The sequence below is a fragment of the Colobus angolensis genome, unplaced genomic scaffold (assembly GCF_000951035.1).
Source record: "Colobus angolensis palliatus isolate OR3802 unplaced genomic scaffold, Cang.pa_1.0 Scaffold231, whole genome shotgun sequence".
NCBI classification, from domain to species: Eukaryota; Metazoa; Chordata; class Mammalia; order Primates; family Cercopithecidae; genus Colobus; species Colobus angolensis.
In genome coordinates this window covers 1,075,198-1,088,750 of record NW_012115500.1, presented here as the reverse complement: position 1 = coordinate 1,088,750, position 13,553 = coordinate 1,075,198, and the positions used below count along the sequence as shown (strand labels likewise).

General features: G+C 41.5%; 1 protein-coding gene across 1 annotated transcript in view; it reads right to left on the bottom strand.

Moving 5' to 3' along the window:
- Positions 1-2,523: 2,523 nt before the first annotated feature.
- The window catches only part of MTO1 (mitochondrial tRNA translation optimization 1), a 34,556-nt gene continuing 23,526 nt past the window's right edge, over positions 2,524-13,553 (bottom strand). The window contains exons 10-12 of the mRNA XM_011944492.1: positions 10,820-10,973; positions 5,742-5,921; positions 2,524-3,050 (exon numbers count right to left, since the gene is read on the bottom strand). Of these exons, the coding sequence (XP_011799882.1) occupies positions 2,889-3,050; positions 5,742-5,921; positions 10,820-10,973 (496 nt within the window). The 3' untranslated portion in view covers positions 2,524-2,888. The remainder of the gene's footprint in view (positions 3,051-5,741; positions 5,922-10,819; positions 10,974-13,553) is intronic.

The window sequence follows — 13,553 nt, the reverse complement described above, 5'->3', positions numbered from 1 at the left end:
AAAATACAAAAAACTAGCCGGGCAAGGTGGTGGGCACCTGTAGTCCTAGCTACTCGGGAGGCTGAGGCTGGAGAATGGCATAAACCCGGGAGGTGGAGCTTGCAGTGAGCTGAGATCTGGCCACTGCACTCCAGCCTGGGCGACAGAGCGAGACTCCGTCTCAAAAAATAAAAAAAAAAAAGAAGTTCACATCCTAAAGCAAATCATAGAATCTAAAATACGTATTTTCCATGAAACATTTTTCAGTGAGAGTTACTATTGTAATGGAATAGCATTACAAACCTTCATTACAAAGAAACTTTAAAGTTTCTTTATATGTGTAGTGTCACTAGCCCCAAATTGTAGCTGTCAAGAACCTCCCAAAGCATTTGAACTTCCTGTTTATTTATTTATTTATTTTTTTGAGACAGAGTCTTACTCTGTCACAGGCTCTGTCTGGCTCACTGCACTCCAGTGCAGAGTCACTTGGCTCACTGCAGCCTCTGCCTCCTGAGTTCAAGTGATTCTTTTGCCTCAGCCTCCCAAGTAGCTGGGACTACAGGTGCATACCAACACACCCAGCTAATTTTTGTACTTTTAGTAGAGATGGGGTTTCGCCATGTTAGGCAGGATGATCTCGATCTCCTGACCTCGTGATCTGCCTGCCTCAGCCTCCCAAAGTGCTGGGATTAAAGGCGTGAGCCACCGCGCCCGGCTACTTCCCGTTTCTTTAAGATAAATTTTTGTTATATTCTATTCAAAAGGCGCTCCATTCGTTGCTTTTACTCTTGTATTTAATCAGAAAAAAAAGTTTAGAAACAATGAATTTCATTATTTTGCTAAATAGGTAGCACAAAAACACAAAATACCTTCTTTTCTTTTCCTTTTTTTTTTGAGACGGAGTCTCACTCTGTCACCCAGGCTGGAGTGCAGTGGCACAATCTCAGCTCACTGCAACCTCTGCCTCTCAGGTTCAAGCGATTCTCCTGCCTCAGCCTCCTGAGTAGCTGGGACTACAGGCTTGCGCCACCACGCCCAGCTCATTTTTGTATTTTTAGTAGAGATGGGGTTTTGCCATGTTGGCCAGGCTGGTCCTGAACTCCTGACTTCAGGTGATCCACCCCCCTCAGCCTCCCAAAGTGCTGGGATTACAGGCATGAGCCGCTGCACGCAGCCTCTTTTCAAAATATATATACAATGTGGTATTGTAATTAATATTGTCTCTGCAATAAGAATTTTGCCCAGGAGTAGCTATGACTAAAAGTTTCCACCTTTTGAAATTACTAAATCAAGTATTAAAAAGAATTCATCATTGCTAAATTATCCAGCATTACAAATACTTTTTACTTGTTACTGATCTTATTGCTTTCTGGAAAGACTAAAATTAGATAAAATAAACCCATGAAAACTAAGCTACATCCAAGTTGCCATATGCAATTACAGTAACAAGATACTTGGTTGCCTCACACCCATAATCAGGCTTAACATACACATCTGTAGCCAAAGTGACTTTGGGGCCCTCAGAACTCAGTTCTGAGTACCTGCTTTGGCCTGAAGCTGACATGGGAGCTTCTCCCTAGGCTGACACCAGAGATCCGGGTTGGAATTCCAGAGACAAGCAGGGCTGTCTGGCCCATTTGGCTGTATTCATCCCTTAGTCTATTCAGAATGGTTGAGGTATCTGAGGTATCTGAGTCAAAAGACCCAGCTGATTATCCCACTCTAACCCCTGTGACAGCATACCATCGAAGTACTAGAGAGGAAGAGGGGTACTAGCACTATTCTGTTTTTTCTGTCATTCTGACTTAAAAACAGGGAAACACCACTCACCAGTTACTATGGATCTGTCTTCATTGTTAAGAAATGATGGCCATGGCAGTTTCTTTTTTTTTTTTTTTTTTTTTGAGGCGGAATCTCGCTCTGTCGCCGGGACTGGAGTGCAGTGGCCGGATCTCAGCTCACTGCAAGCTCCGCCTCCCGGGTTCACGCCATTCTCCTGCCTCAGCCTCCCGAGTAGCTGGGACTACAGGCGCCCGCCACCTCGCCCGGCTAGTTTTTGTATTTTTAGTAGAGATGGGGTTTCACCGTGTTAGCCAGGATGGTCTCGATCTCCTGACCTCGTGATCCGCCCGTCTCGGCCTCCCAAAGTGCTGGGATTACAGGCTTGAGCCACCGCGCCCGGCCGACAGTTTCTTAAGAAAATATTTTTATGGTATGATATAAAATCACTAACGTTACTTAATTCTCCCATAACTAGGTCACCAAATAAGTATTCACATTGAGGATAATAGGAAACAATGGTGATTTCCAATCTTTCTATTTTATAGGGCTTTCATTAATGTTCAAAACAATTACCAGTGAGGATTTCCTGAAGAAGTACAGATTTCTGTCAACTTTCACCCTACATTCTATATTTCAATAGCATTAGCTGAATGATTCTGGATAATTTTATATAATCTCAAGTCTTTAGTCTTGAGAATTTAAGGGCTTTGATATTGCTTCCTAGCCTAGTATAACCAAGCAAAAGATTACTAACTCGCAAAACAAGTTGAATGATAAGACTTTTAATTTGTTAGACTTAACAGGCAAAGTCCCTATGAGTAGGCAAATCTGCATGTTGAGTTTTTTTCCAGGTTTAGTTTTAGGTTCATTCTCTCTCTCTTTGAAGAACACTGCACAAAGTTATTGTATTAGAGCTCCTTAAAGAAAGAATACAAATTGTTTACAACTAGTTTTTTCATATACACAAAAAAGCACAATTTTAATTTCTATTCCATTCGTAAATTAATGGCAAACCCAGTAACCTAATAAAGCTATTTTAACATGTGCTAAATAATTATTTTATCTATACTCTTGTATATTGATCAAATTATTTACATGCTCTTTAAAAATCTTTTATGAATTGAAAGCTATAACTGTCTCTCTTGAAGTCTATCTGCATCACGTAAGCATTGATCAGTCTTGGGTGATTCATTCATAGCTGCCTGTCTTTGTTGAGTGGTCTTCACAAATCTCAGCAGATTGATGATGGCAGCAGGTGTTACTCCAGGTATACGACTAGCAGCCCCGATCTAAGAATCAATACCACAAGAGAAACATAAGTGAGCTATGCTATGTCAGATCAAATCTATTTTCCTTCAAATAACAATCTGTATAGTTTATACAATATTTTCTTAATTATTATTTTGATGTATTATCAATGTATTACCTCATAAAGTAGATAGAAGAAATATTATTTATGTCTTCATTTTACAAATGGGAAACTGAGGCACAGAAATGTTAAAATAGCTTGTGTAAGATTACATAACTAATAGATGTTAGAGTATCTACTTTTTCTTCCCATTAAACTAAGAAAAACTGTAATCAAGTTCCTTTCTTCAAATATAGGTCCACAGTCCCTTATTTGAAATTCTTGAGGCCAGTCTGGGCAAAATAGTGGGACTCTGTCTCTACAGAAAATTTAAAAAAATTAGGTTAGCACAGTGGTGCACACTTGTAGTACTAGCCACTCAGAAAACAAAGGTGGGAGGATAGCTTGAGCCTGGGAGGTTGAGAATGCAGTGAGCTGTGATTATGCCACTGCACTCCAGCCTGGGTGACAGAGTAAGCCCCTCTCTCAAAAAAATAAAATGAAATGAAATCCTTGAGGCCATATGTTTTTGCAATAAGATACATATAATCCTTGAGGCTGTACATAACGTAACAGCCTCAATAGTGTGTGGGGCAAGCACCCCACATTTTAAATCCTATTAATACTTCTGCAGTGTATTTTTACAGTGAAAGGTATGAATATTCACTCTGAACAGTATAAAGACCATATAGCCTCATGTGAACTGAACTCAGTTTTGCTACCAAATGAGCTTGTGCAAACTTCTGCCAGAGCCTTTTGTATTACGGAATTGTGGGTAAGGGGTTCTGAACTCCTATGACCAGTGCTGTTCAGCTGAACTTTCTGTGATGATGGAAATCTTCTATAACATGTGCACTGCAATAATGCGGTGTCCAGTATGGTTGCCACTAGTCATATGTGGCTACTGGGCACTCGAAATGTGGCTAGTAAGACTGAAGAGCTAAATTTTACATTTAATTTTTTCTTTTCTTTTTTTTTTTTTTGAGACAGGGTCTCACTCTGTCACCCAGGCTGGGATGTAGTAGTACAATCATGACTTGCTGCAGCCTCTACCTCCTGGGCTCAAGTGATCCTCCCACCTCAGCCTCCCAAGTAGCTGGGACTACAGGTGCGTGCCACTGCACCTGGCCTATTTAATTTTAATTAATGTAAATAACCACAATTGGTGAGTGGCTATCATGTTGGGCAGTGTAGCCTATGATTATCCATACAAACATGACCTGAAATCAATAGGAAAGGACAGAGTTATAAAATTTAAGGCTTATTTTCCTGGTTTCTATGATGACTGTTGCTAAGAATACCATGTTATATTAATGAAATCACTCCTCCCTGTAAAAATAGTTTTTTTCAAATTTTTCTACAGTCTGTACTTTTGTAATATGCCCCTTTATTTTATGAACCACTACTAAAAAAAAAAAAATGCCCATTACACTGTGACACACCATCAACTTTTGAGATATTAAAGATGCAACTGGCCAGGCACTGTGGCTCACGCCTGTAATCCCAGGACTTTGAGAGGCCAAGGTGGACGGATCATGAGGTCGGGAGATCGAGTCCATCCCAGCCAACATGGTGAAACCATGTCTCTGCTAAAAATTAAAAAAAAAAAAATTAGCCAAGTGTGGTGGCGCATGCCTGTAGTCCCAGCTACTTGGGAGGCTGAGGTAGGGGAATTGCTTGAACCCAGGAGGCAGAGGTTGCAGTGAGCCGAGATTGTTCCACTGCATTCCAGCTTGGTGACAAAGTGAGACTCCATTTCAAAAAAAAAAAAATGCAATTTTAGAGATGTTAAAGTGTGGAGAAAAGTGTATCTCAGAATCAGTAAGTAAAGTTTATCAGTCTTTAAACATTTATTAGAAGCCCAATACTAATTACTATATAGCAAATTAAAGGTTTATTTGTTTACACAAAGGAACATGCATACACCCTTTCACAATCAGTCTGAAGTATGTGGTGGGGGCACTCTTTGGCTCCCCTCTTTCTCCCATTGGTTCCCAAGGCAACACTATGGAACTCCTAGGGAGGACTCCAAGTAGTGACTTGAAAACCACTAATATGAGTTATATTTTAACCTAGTATGTTTTCCTTTAAGCCATACACGTGTACTATCTTGCATAGTTTGCACTGATGCTTTATCACGTGGCTGGGACTAGAGAATAGTTCCAATCAAACCAATTCTTGACTTCCAGTTATTTAATTAAAGTTAAGCTTTATCATCTCTCATACAGACATACCAACATCTGTCTTAGAAACATAAGAAATGTTTCTTATGTTCTTAGAAACATAAGAAAAAAATTTGAGGTCAAGTTTCTTTTTTTTTTTTTTTGAGACAGGGTCTTGCTCTGTTGCCCAGGCTGGAGTGCACTGGTGCGATCATGGCTCACTGCAGCCTCAGTGTCTTGGGCTCAGGTATCCTCCACCTCAGCCTCCAGAGTAGCTGGCACTGCAGGTGCATGCCACCATGCCCAGCTAATTTTTGTATTTTTGTACAGATGGGGTCTTGCTGTGTTGCCCAGGCTAGAAGTTTCTTATTATTAAATAAAACGTCATATAGCCATTGTAACCCCAGGTTTAAAAACGCACTGCGTCTTTATCTATAACTTGTTTCTATTCCCCTGCCTATTTTTCTTACCGTCTGCGGACGACTAAAATGTAGTTTCTCTCGAACTTCATGGGACAAAGACACATCCCTGATAGTCAAATAATCTATGTCTTTTGGCAGTTGGAGAGCTTCATCTTGCTGAACTCCCTTTATTTCTTGTAGCTGATGGAACAACACTGATTCATAAGTGGCTGGTGAACAAAATCGGAATCATGTTATAATATCCAGATTATATTATACTAACAACTTATATTTATGTAGCCTCTTACAATTTATAAAAAGCTTTTGTGTACATCATCTCATTCAACATTCACTTCATGAGATGGGTTGGGTAGGTGCTCCCTTTTACATAGGAGGAAACTGAAGCTAAGATAAATGGAGTGTCTTGCATATTAACTACAACATTCTGTCTAGTAGTTTAGTGCATGTCCTTTTCAAATATCTGGAAAACTAAAAGTAAAAAAAAGAATTTGTGGCCAGGCGTGGTGGCTTACACCTGTAATACTAACACTTTTGGAGGCTGAGGTGGGCGGACTGTCTGAGCTCAGGAGATCGAGACCAGCATGAGGAACATGGTGAAACGTCACCTCTACTAAAAATACAAAAAATTAGCTGGGCGTGGTGGCATCCACATGTAATCCCAGCTATTCGGGAGGCTAAGACAGGAGAATCGCTTGAACCCAGGAGGTGGAGAGTGCAGTGAGCCGATATAGCGCTACTGCACTCCAGCCTGGGCAACAGAGCGAGACTCCGTCTCAGGAAAAAAAAAAAAAGAAAAGGCTCACTGCAACCTCCTGCCTCAGCCTCCCTAGTAGCTGGGACTATAGGCATGCGTCACCATGCCCCGCTAATTTTTTGTATTTTTAGTAGAGGCGGGGTTTCACCAGGTTAGCCAGGATGGTCTCGATCTCCTGACCTCGTGATCCGCCCGCCTCGGCCTCCCAAAGTGCTGGGATTACAGGCGGCCACCATGCTTGGCTAATTTTTTTGTATTTTTAGTAGAGATGGGGTTTCACCATGTTGGCCAGGTTAGTCTCGAACTCCTGACCTCAGATGATCTGCCCACCTCAGCCTCCTAAAGTGCTGGGATTACAGGCGTGAGCCACTATGCTCAGCTTCAGTATTTTCATAATAAAAATTTTCATTATGGAAAACTTTAAAAAATGCAGAGCAACTACCAAAGACACCTGTGGCTTTGATGGTTTATAAACTCACAAAGAGTATTGTTACAAAGTAAGTCTTTGTCAATGGTAAAGTATTTCAGTATACTGTCAAAGCCAAAGATAGTATTATTTTCTCATTATTAAAACATTAGGTGGGGAGAGTATAAAAAGGAAGTTCAGAGTTAAAAAATATATATATAAATATATACGCTGGGTGCAGTGGCTCACACCTGTAATCCCAGCACTTTGGGAGGCTGAGGTGGGCAGATCACCTGAGGTCAGGAGTTTGAGACCAGCCTGGCCAATGTGATGAAACCCTGTCTCTAATAAAAATACAAAAATTTGCTGGGCCTGGTGGTGGGGCCCTGGTGGCAGGTGCCTGTAATCTTAGCTACTTGGGAGGCTGAGGCAGGAGAATTGCTTGAACCTGGGAGGTGCAGGTTGCAGTGAGCCAAGATCGCACTATTGCACTCCAACCTGGGCAACAAGAGTGAAACTCCGTCTCAAAAAAAAAAAAAAAAAAAAAAAAAAACCACACATACACACACATATATACACATATTCATATATATGCACATTTCAAATAAGTGGTACTATGGAGCCCTCCTATAAAAAATATTTATTTTTGGCCAGGCACAGTGGCTCACGCCTGTAACCCTGCACTTTGGGAGGTTGAGGCGGATGGATCACCTGAGGCCAGGAGTTCCAGACCGGCCTGGCCAACATGGTGAAACCCCGTGTCCACTAAAAAAATTGGCTGGGCGCGGTGGCTCAAGCTTGTAATCCCAGCACTTTGGGAGGCCGAGGCGGGTGGATCACGAGGTCAGGAGTTCCAGACCGGCCTGGCCAACATGGTGAAACCCTGTCTCTATTGAAAATACAAAAATTAGCCAGGTGTGGTGGTGCACACCTGTAATCCTAGCTACTCAGGAGGCTGAGGCAGGAGAATTGCTTGAATCCGGGAGGCGGAGGTTGTGGTGAGCCGAGATCATGCCATTGCACTCCTGACAGAGTAAGACTCCATCTCAAAAAAAAAAAATTAGCCAGATGTGGTGGCATGTACCTGTAATCCCAACTACTTGGGAGGCTGAGGCAGGAGAATCACATGAACCTGGGAGACAGAGGTTGCAGTGAGCCAAGATCGTGCCACTGCACTCCAGCCTGGGTGACAGAGAGACTCCATCTCAAAAAAAAAAAAAAAAAAAAGACACTGAAAACTCAGGAACAGAAGTTAGAAAAGATAAAACACCCTGACGAAATGAAATCCAAACAAGGACATATGCCATATTGCAATTAAGGAAGGAACACTTGGAAAGATTAGAGATAATGAAGAACAGAATTAAAATGTTATATCTTTAAGTCCAAAAAAAAAAAAAAAGGAAAATTGGGATTTAAAAAGGGGGAAAATATACTGGAGACACAGCTCCATGATCAATGCCACCATAATGTGCATAACGTACTTCTAAGCTGCAATGATTGCAGATTTATGCCTTCTGGGGATCTTCTCTCATTCTAATTAAATTTTTTCAAATAGGAAAAATCAATGGTAAAATATATAGATTTCGAATTATGTAAGATCCTTAAGAATATACCTCTGGAGCAAAAATGCTCTATATTAATACCTTTTAGACTCAGAGGCCATATAACTAGAATGACGGACAGAAAAGGACAAAAAACCCTAAGATGTAGCAAGGGACTCTTCAAGTCAGTCCACAGAATTTATAACACTGCTTTATTCATCAAAGGAGTTTCCGCCCGACGCGGTGGCTCACGCCTATGATCCCAGCACTTTGGGAGGCCGAAGCAGAGGGATCACCTGAGGTTGGGAGTTCGTGACCAGCCTGACCAACATGGAGAAAGCCCGTCTCTACTAAAAATACAAAATTAGCCGAGCGTGGTGGCCCATGCCTGTAATCCCAGCTACTCGGGAGGCTGAGGCAGGAGAATTGCTTGAACCCAGGAGGCGGAGGTTGCAGTGAGCCGAGATTACGCCATTTCACCCCAGGCTGGGCAATAAGAGTGATACTCTGTCTCAAAAAAAAAAAAAAAAAAAGTCCTCCAGTCCTGTGAATTAGTCATCCTTTTGCATGCTAGGAACCATGACAGGGATCTCCTGCTTTCTTTTACAGAACTCCCTAAGGAAGAACAAGAGGCCATTATGAGCATGTTTTAAGTCTCTGCAAAATAAACTGATAAAAATGATATAGGGGTTCATAAGTCTTTTTCTTTTTTTTCTTTCTCTCTTTTTCTTTTTTGTAGAGACAGGGTTTTGTCATGTTGACCGGGCGATCTGCCTACCTCGGCCTCCCAAAGTGCCAGGATTACATGAGTGGGCTGCTGTGCTTGGCTGGTTCATAAATATTCTGTCTGATATATATATTTTTTCTCCTAATTTGGTATAATCTACATGTCAACTTTTACCACATAGAAATTTTTGATAGTCACTTCGCAGTTCTACTTCTACTACCCAGTCTGGATGGGCTAAAGCCTCCATGGCCAATGCCTTACCTTTCCTTGGGAGAGGAGAGCAATGTATGCAGATAATGGGGATAATTACTAAAATTCCTAGGCAACTTACCTAGGCCAACAAAAGAACATGCCTAAGTATTAATGTACATAGATCCAGTGAGATTTCCAATAACTTAATTCATTGGCACTTGCTGAGATCAAACTAGTGAGCAAAACTTCAGCTATGTTTAGTCTTCAGAAGCGCTGGTGCTCCTATGACCACTTTAATCCCTTTTATACTGATCTCAGGTCTCCCCTCTTGATATTACAAAGCCCCCACCCCCAACTTGACCCAGACCCTCTCCTAAAATGGACCTAGCTAGGTCACTAGTGAGACACTGTCTCTGAAAAAAAAAAAAAAAAACTGAGAAAAAAACCCCCACAAAGACCTGGAACTACCATACGATGCTGCAATTCCACTTCTGGGTATACATTCAAAAAAACTGAAAGCAGGGGTCAGGTGTATGGTGGGTCATGCCTGTAATCCCAGCACTTTGGGAGGCCGAGGCAGGTGGTCAGGAGTTCGAGACCAGCCTAGCCAACATGGCAAAACCCCATCTTTACTAAAAATACAAAAAGTAGCCAGGTATGGTGGTGGGTGCCTGTAATCCCAGCTACTTGGGAGGCTGAGGCACAAGAATAGCTTGAACCCGGGGACGAAGTTTGCAGTGAGCAGAAAATGCGCCCCTCCAACCTAAGTGACAGAGTGAGACTGTCTCAAAAAAAAAAAAAAAAAAAAACTGCACGTTATGCACATGTACCGTAGAACTTAGTCTCAAAAAAAAAAAAAAAAAAAAAAAAATTGAAAGCAGGGTCTTGAAGATATCTTTGTATACCATGTTTATAGCAGCACTAACATGTATATTAACATTTACATTTACAATAAGGTGAAAGCAACTCAAGTGTCCATCAACAGATGAATGGATAAACACAATGTGGTATATACATAAACTGATTTTAAAAAATGGCAAAAAAATGGATACGATTAAAAAAAAAAGGAGTATCATTCAACCTTAAAAAGGAAGAAAATCCTGTGATGTTACAAGGTAGATGAACCTTGAGGACATTTATTATTATTATTATTGAGAATGGGTCTTGCTCTGTCACGCTGGCTGGAGGGCAGTGGCACAAACAAAGCTTATTGCAGCTCGACTTCCTGGGCTCAAGGGATCCTCCCACCTCAGCCTCTGAAATAGCTGGGAAAACATGTGTGCACCACCATGCCAGCTAATTTTTTGATATTTTTTGTAGAGGTAGGGACCCACTATGTTCTCAACCTTGTCTCAAACTCCTGGGCTCAAGGGATCCTCCCACCTTAGCCTCCCAAAGTGCTAGGATTCCAGGCATGAGCCACCATGCCTGATCTAGAGGACATTATGTTACATGAAATAAGCCAGTCACAAAAACACATACTGTATGAGTCTTTGAGTCTTTTTTTTTTTTTTTTTTTTGAGAGAAGCCTTGCTCTTGTCCCCCAGGTTTGAGTGAAATGGCTTGATGTTGGCTCACTGCAACCTCCGCTTCCTGGGTACAAACGATTCTCCTGCCTCTGCCTCCCAAGTAGCTGGGATTAAGGTGTCTGCCACCATGCCTGGCTAATTTTTGTATTTTTTAGTAGAGACGGGGTTTCACCATGTTGGCCAGGCTAGTCTCAAACTCCTGACCTTAGGTGATCTGCCTGCCTCGGCTTCTCAAAGTGCTGGAATTACAGGCATGAGCCACCGCGCCCGGCCACATACTGTATGATTCTACTTCTGAGTTATCTAAAGTAGCCAAATCCATAGAAACAGAGTAGAATGGGGTTATCAGGGGCTAGGGGAAGGAGAGAAAGGGGGAGTTATTGTCTAATGGGTATAGTATTTGAGTTTTGCAAGATGAAAAAGTCCTGGAGATCTATTTTGCAACCATATAAATATACTTAAACTACTGAGATGTACACTTACAAATAGTTAAGATGGTAATTATGTTCTTTTTTGGGGGGATTATGTCTGTAACCCCAGCACTTTGGGAGTCTGTAACCCCCAGCACTAGGAGGATCACTTGAGCCCCAGAATTTGAGATAGTTTTAAAATAATCTGTTCACAAGGCTTTGAGCTATTCTCAGCTCCAAACTTCAAGACCTGCTTTGAATCAGGCCTAAGCCTCAGAGTACAGAGCTCTGGCAAAGAATGGGTAAGTTAGCATACTTCAACAAAGCCAGGAGGGAATTTCTGAGCTACCTACGACATCAACACATTTCCCTGTAATCCTGATGGGAAATGTGTGTATACGTATTATGCATAGGTGCACATGTACATGCATTTGTGTATCTCTTCTGTTAAATGCCTGTTCAGAGTCAGGTTCAACTGGTCAGTGCTTACTACATAGTCTGGCATGTATGCAGCAAGCGTATTTTTAACCAGATTTTAAAATCTTTTAAGGTTTATATGTCTGGGCATTGATCAAGTGAGTTCATTAAGAAAGGCTAAGGCCAGGCACAGTGGGTCACACCTGTAATTCCAGCACTTTGGGAGGCCAAGGCAGGCAGATCACGAGGTAAGGAGATTGAGACCATCCTGGCTAACATGGTGAAACCCTGTCTCTACTAAAAATACAAACAAAAATTAGCCAGGCGTGGTGGCAAGTGCCTCTAGTCTCAGTTACTCAGGAGGCTGAGGCAGGAGAATCACTTGAACCCAGGAGGCAGAGGTTGTAGTGAGCCAAGATCGCGCCACTGCACTCCAGCCTGGGTGACAGAGGGAGACTCTGTTTAAAAAAAAAAAAAAAAAAGTCTAAGGGGTAGACTGCAAATATTCTCAAATCAAATATGTAGACTGATTCCTCCTGAAGGGAAATATGCCTGAATTAAAAAGGAATCTGGCCAAATTACCTTTTAAACTTACCTTTTTAAAAAAAATCCATCTAAACAAAATGGCTACTCGTGGGACTGGTATGGTAAAAACATAGGTGATATGTTTTCTTTGTTCATCATTTTATTCATCAGTTAGATCTGAGACTGCTGAAAACGATCACTTCCCACACTCTCAGTATTCCTCAATACGCATTAGTCACATTCAATGCAAGTTCCTATTTATTATATGAATTAGTATAATATTTGTTATAACAGAAAACACAGTGTTATATAAATTCTTTTTTTTTTTTGATACAGAGACTCACTGTGTTACACAGACTGGAGTGCAGTGTTGTGATTTCGGCTCACTCCAACTTCTGCCTTCTAAGTTCAAGTGATTCTCCACCCTCAGCCTCCTGAATAGCTGGGATGACAGGTGTGCTTCACCACGCCTGGCTAATTTTTGTATTTTTAGTAGACACAGGGTTTTGCCATGTCTTGATTTCTGGCCTCAAGTGATCCGCCCACCTCAGCCTCCCAAAGTGCTGGGATTACAGGCATGAGCCACTATGCCTGGCCTGTGTTATAAATTCTTTGTTCAACTTTTGAAATACTGTGAACCTTCCTAAATTTAAACAAATGAATAAACAGCTGGAGAAATGAGTCAATTTTAAACTGCTTACACTACAACCATTTCCTGGTGCTAGTTAGCTGGTAAACAAATATATCCACTGCTATAGTCTGAATGTTGGTGGTATCCCCCACTTAAATTCATATGTTGGAATTTAATACTCAATGATAGTTTTTAGAGGTGGGGCCCTTAGGAGGTGATTAGGGCATGAAGGTTCTGGCGCTCATAAGTGGGATTAGTGCCCCTGTAAAAGAGGGTTGGGGAGCTTTTTGCCCTTTTGCCATGTGAGAACACAGCAAGAAGGCACCATGTTGCAAGTAAAGAGCAAGCCCTCACCAGACACTTAATCTGCTGGTGCCTTGATCTTGGACTTCAGTCTCCAAAACTGTCAGCAATAAATTACTGTTGTTTATAAATTATCCAGTCTATGGTGTTTTGTTATAGCAGTCTGAATGGAGAAAGATATCCACCATCCTTATTTGTGAATGAGGCTGTCATTTCTATGAATGAGATCCCCTGATATGGAGGATGATTATGCAAATTCTTCAAAACCTGCTGTTACTATTATTAAAAATCTGTTTCATTGGTGGTGCTAGTGCTTTGGGAAACCCTCATGAAAATAAAAACTTGGGCCAGGCATGGTGGCTCATGCCTGTAATCCCAGCACTTTGGGAGGCCAAGGCAGGTGGATCGCTTGAGGTCAGGAGTTC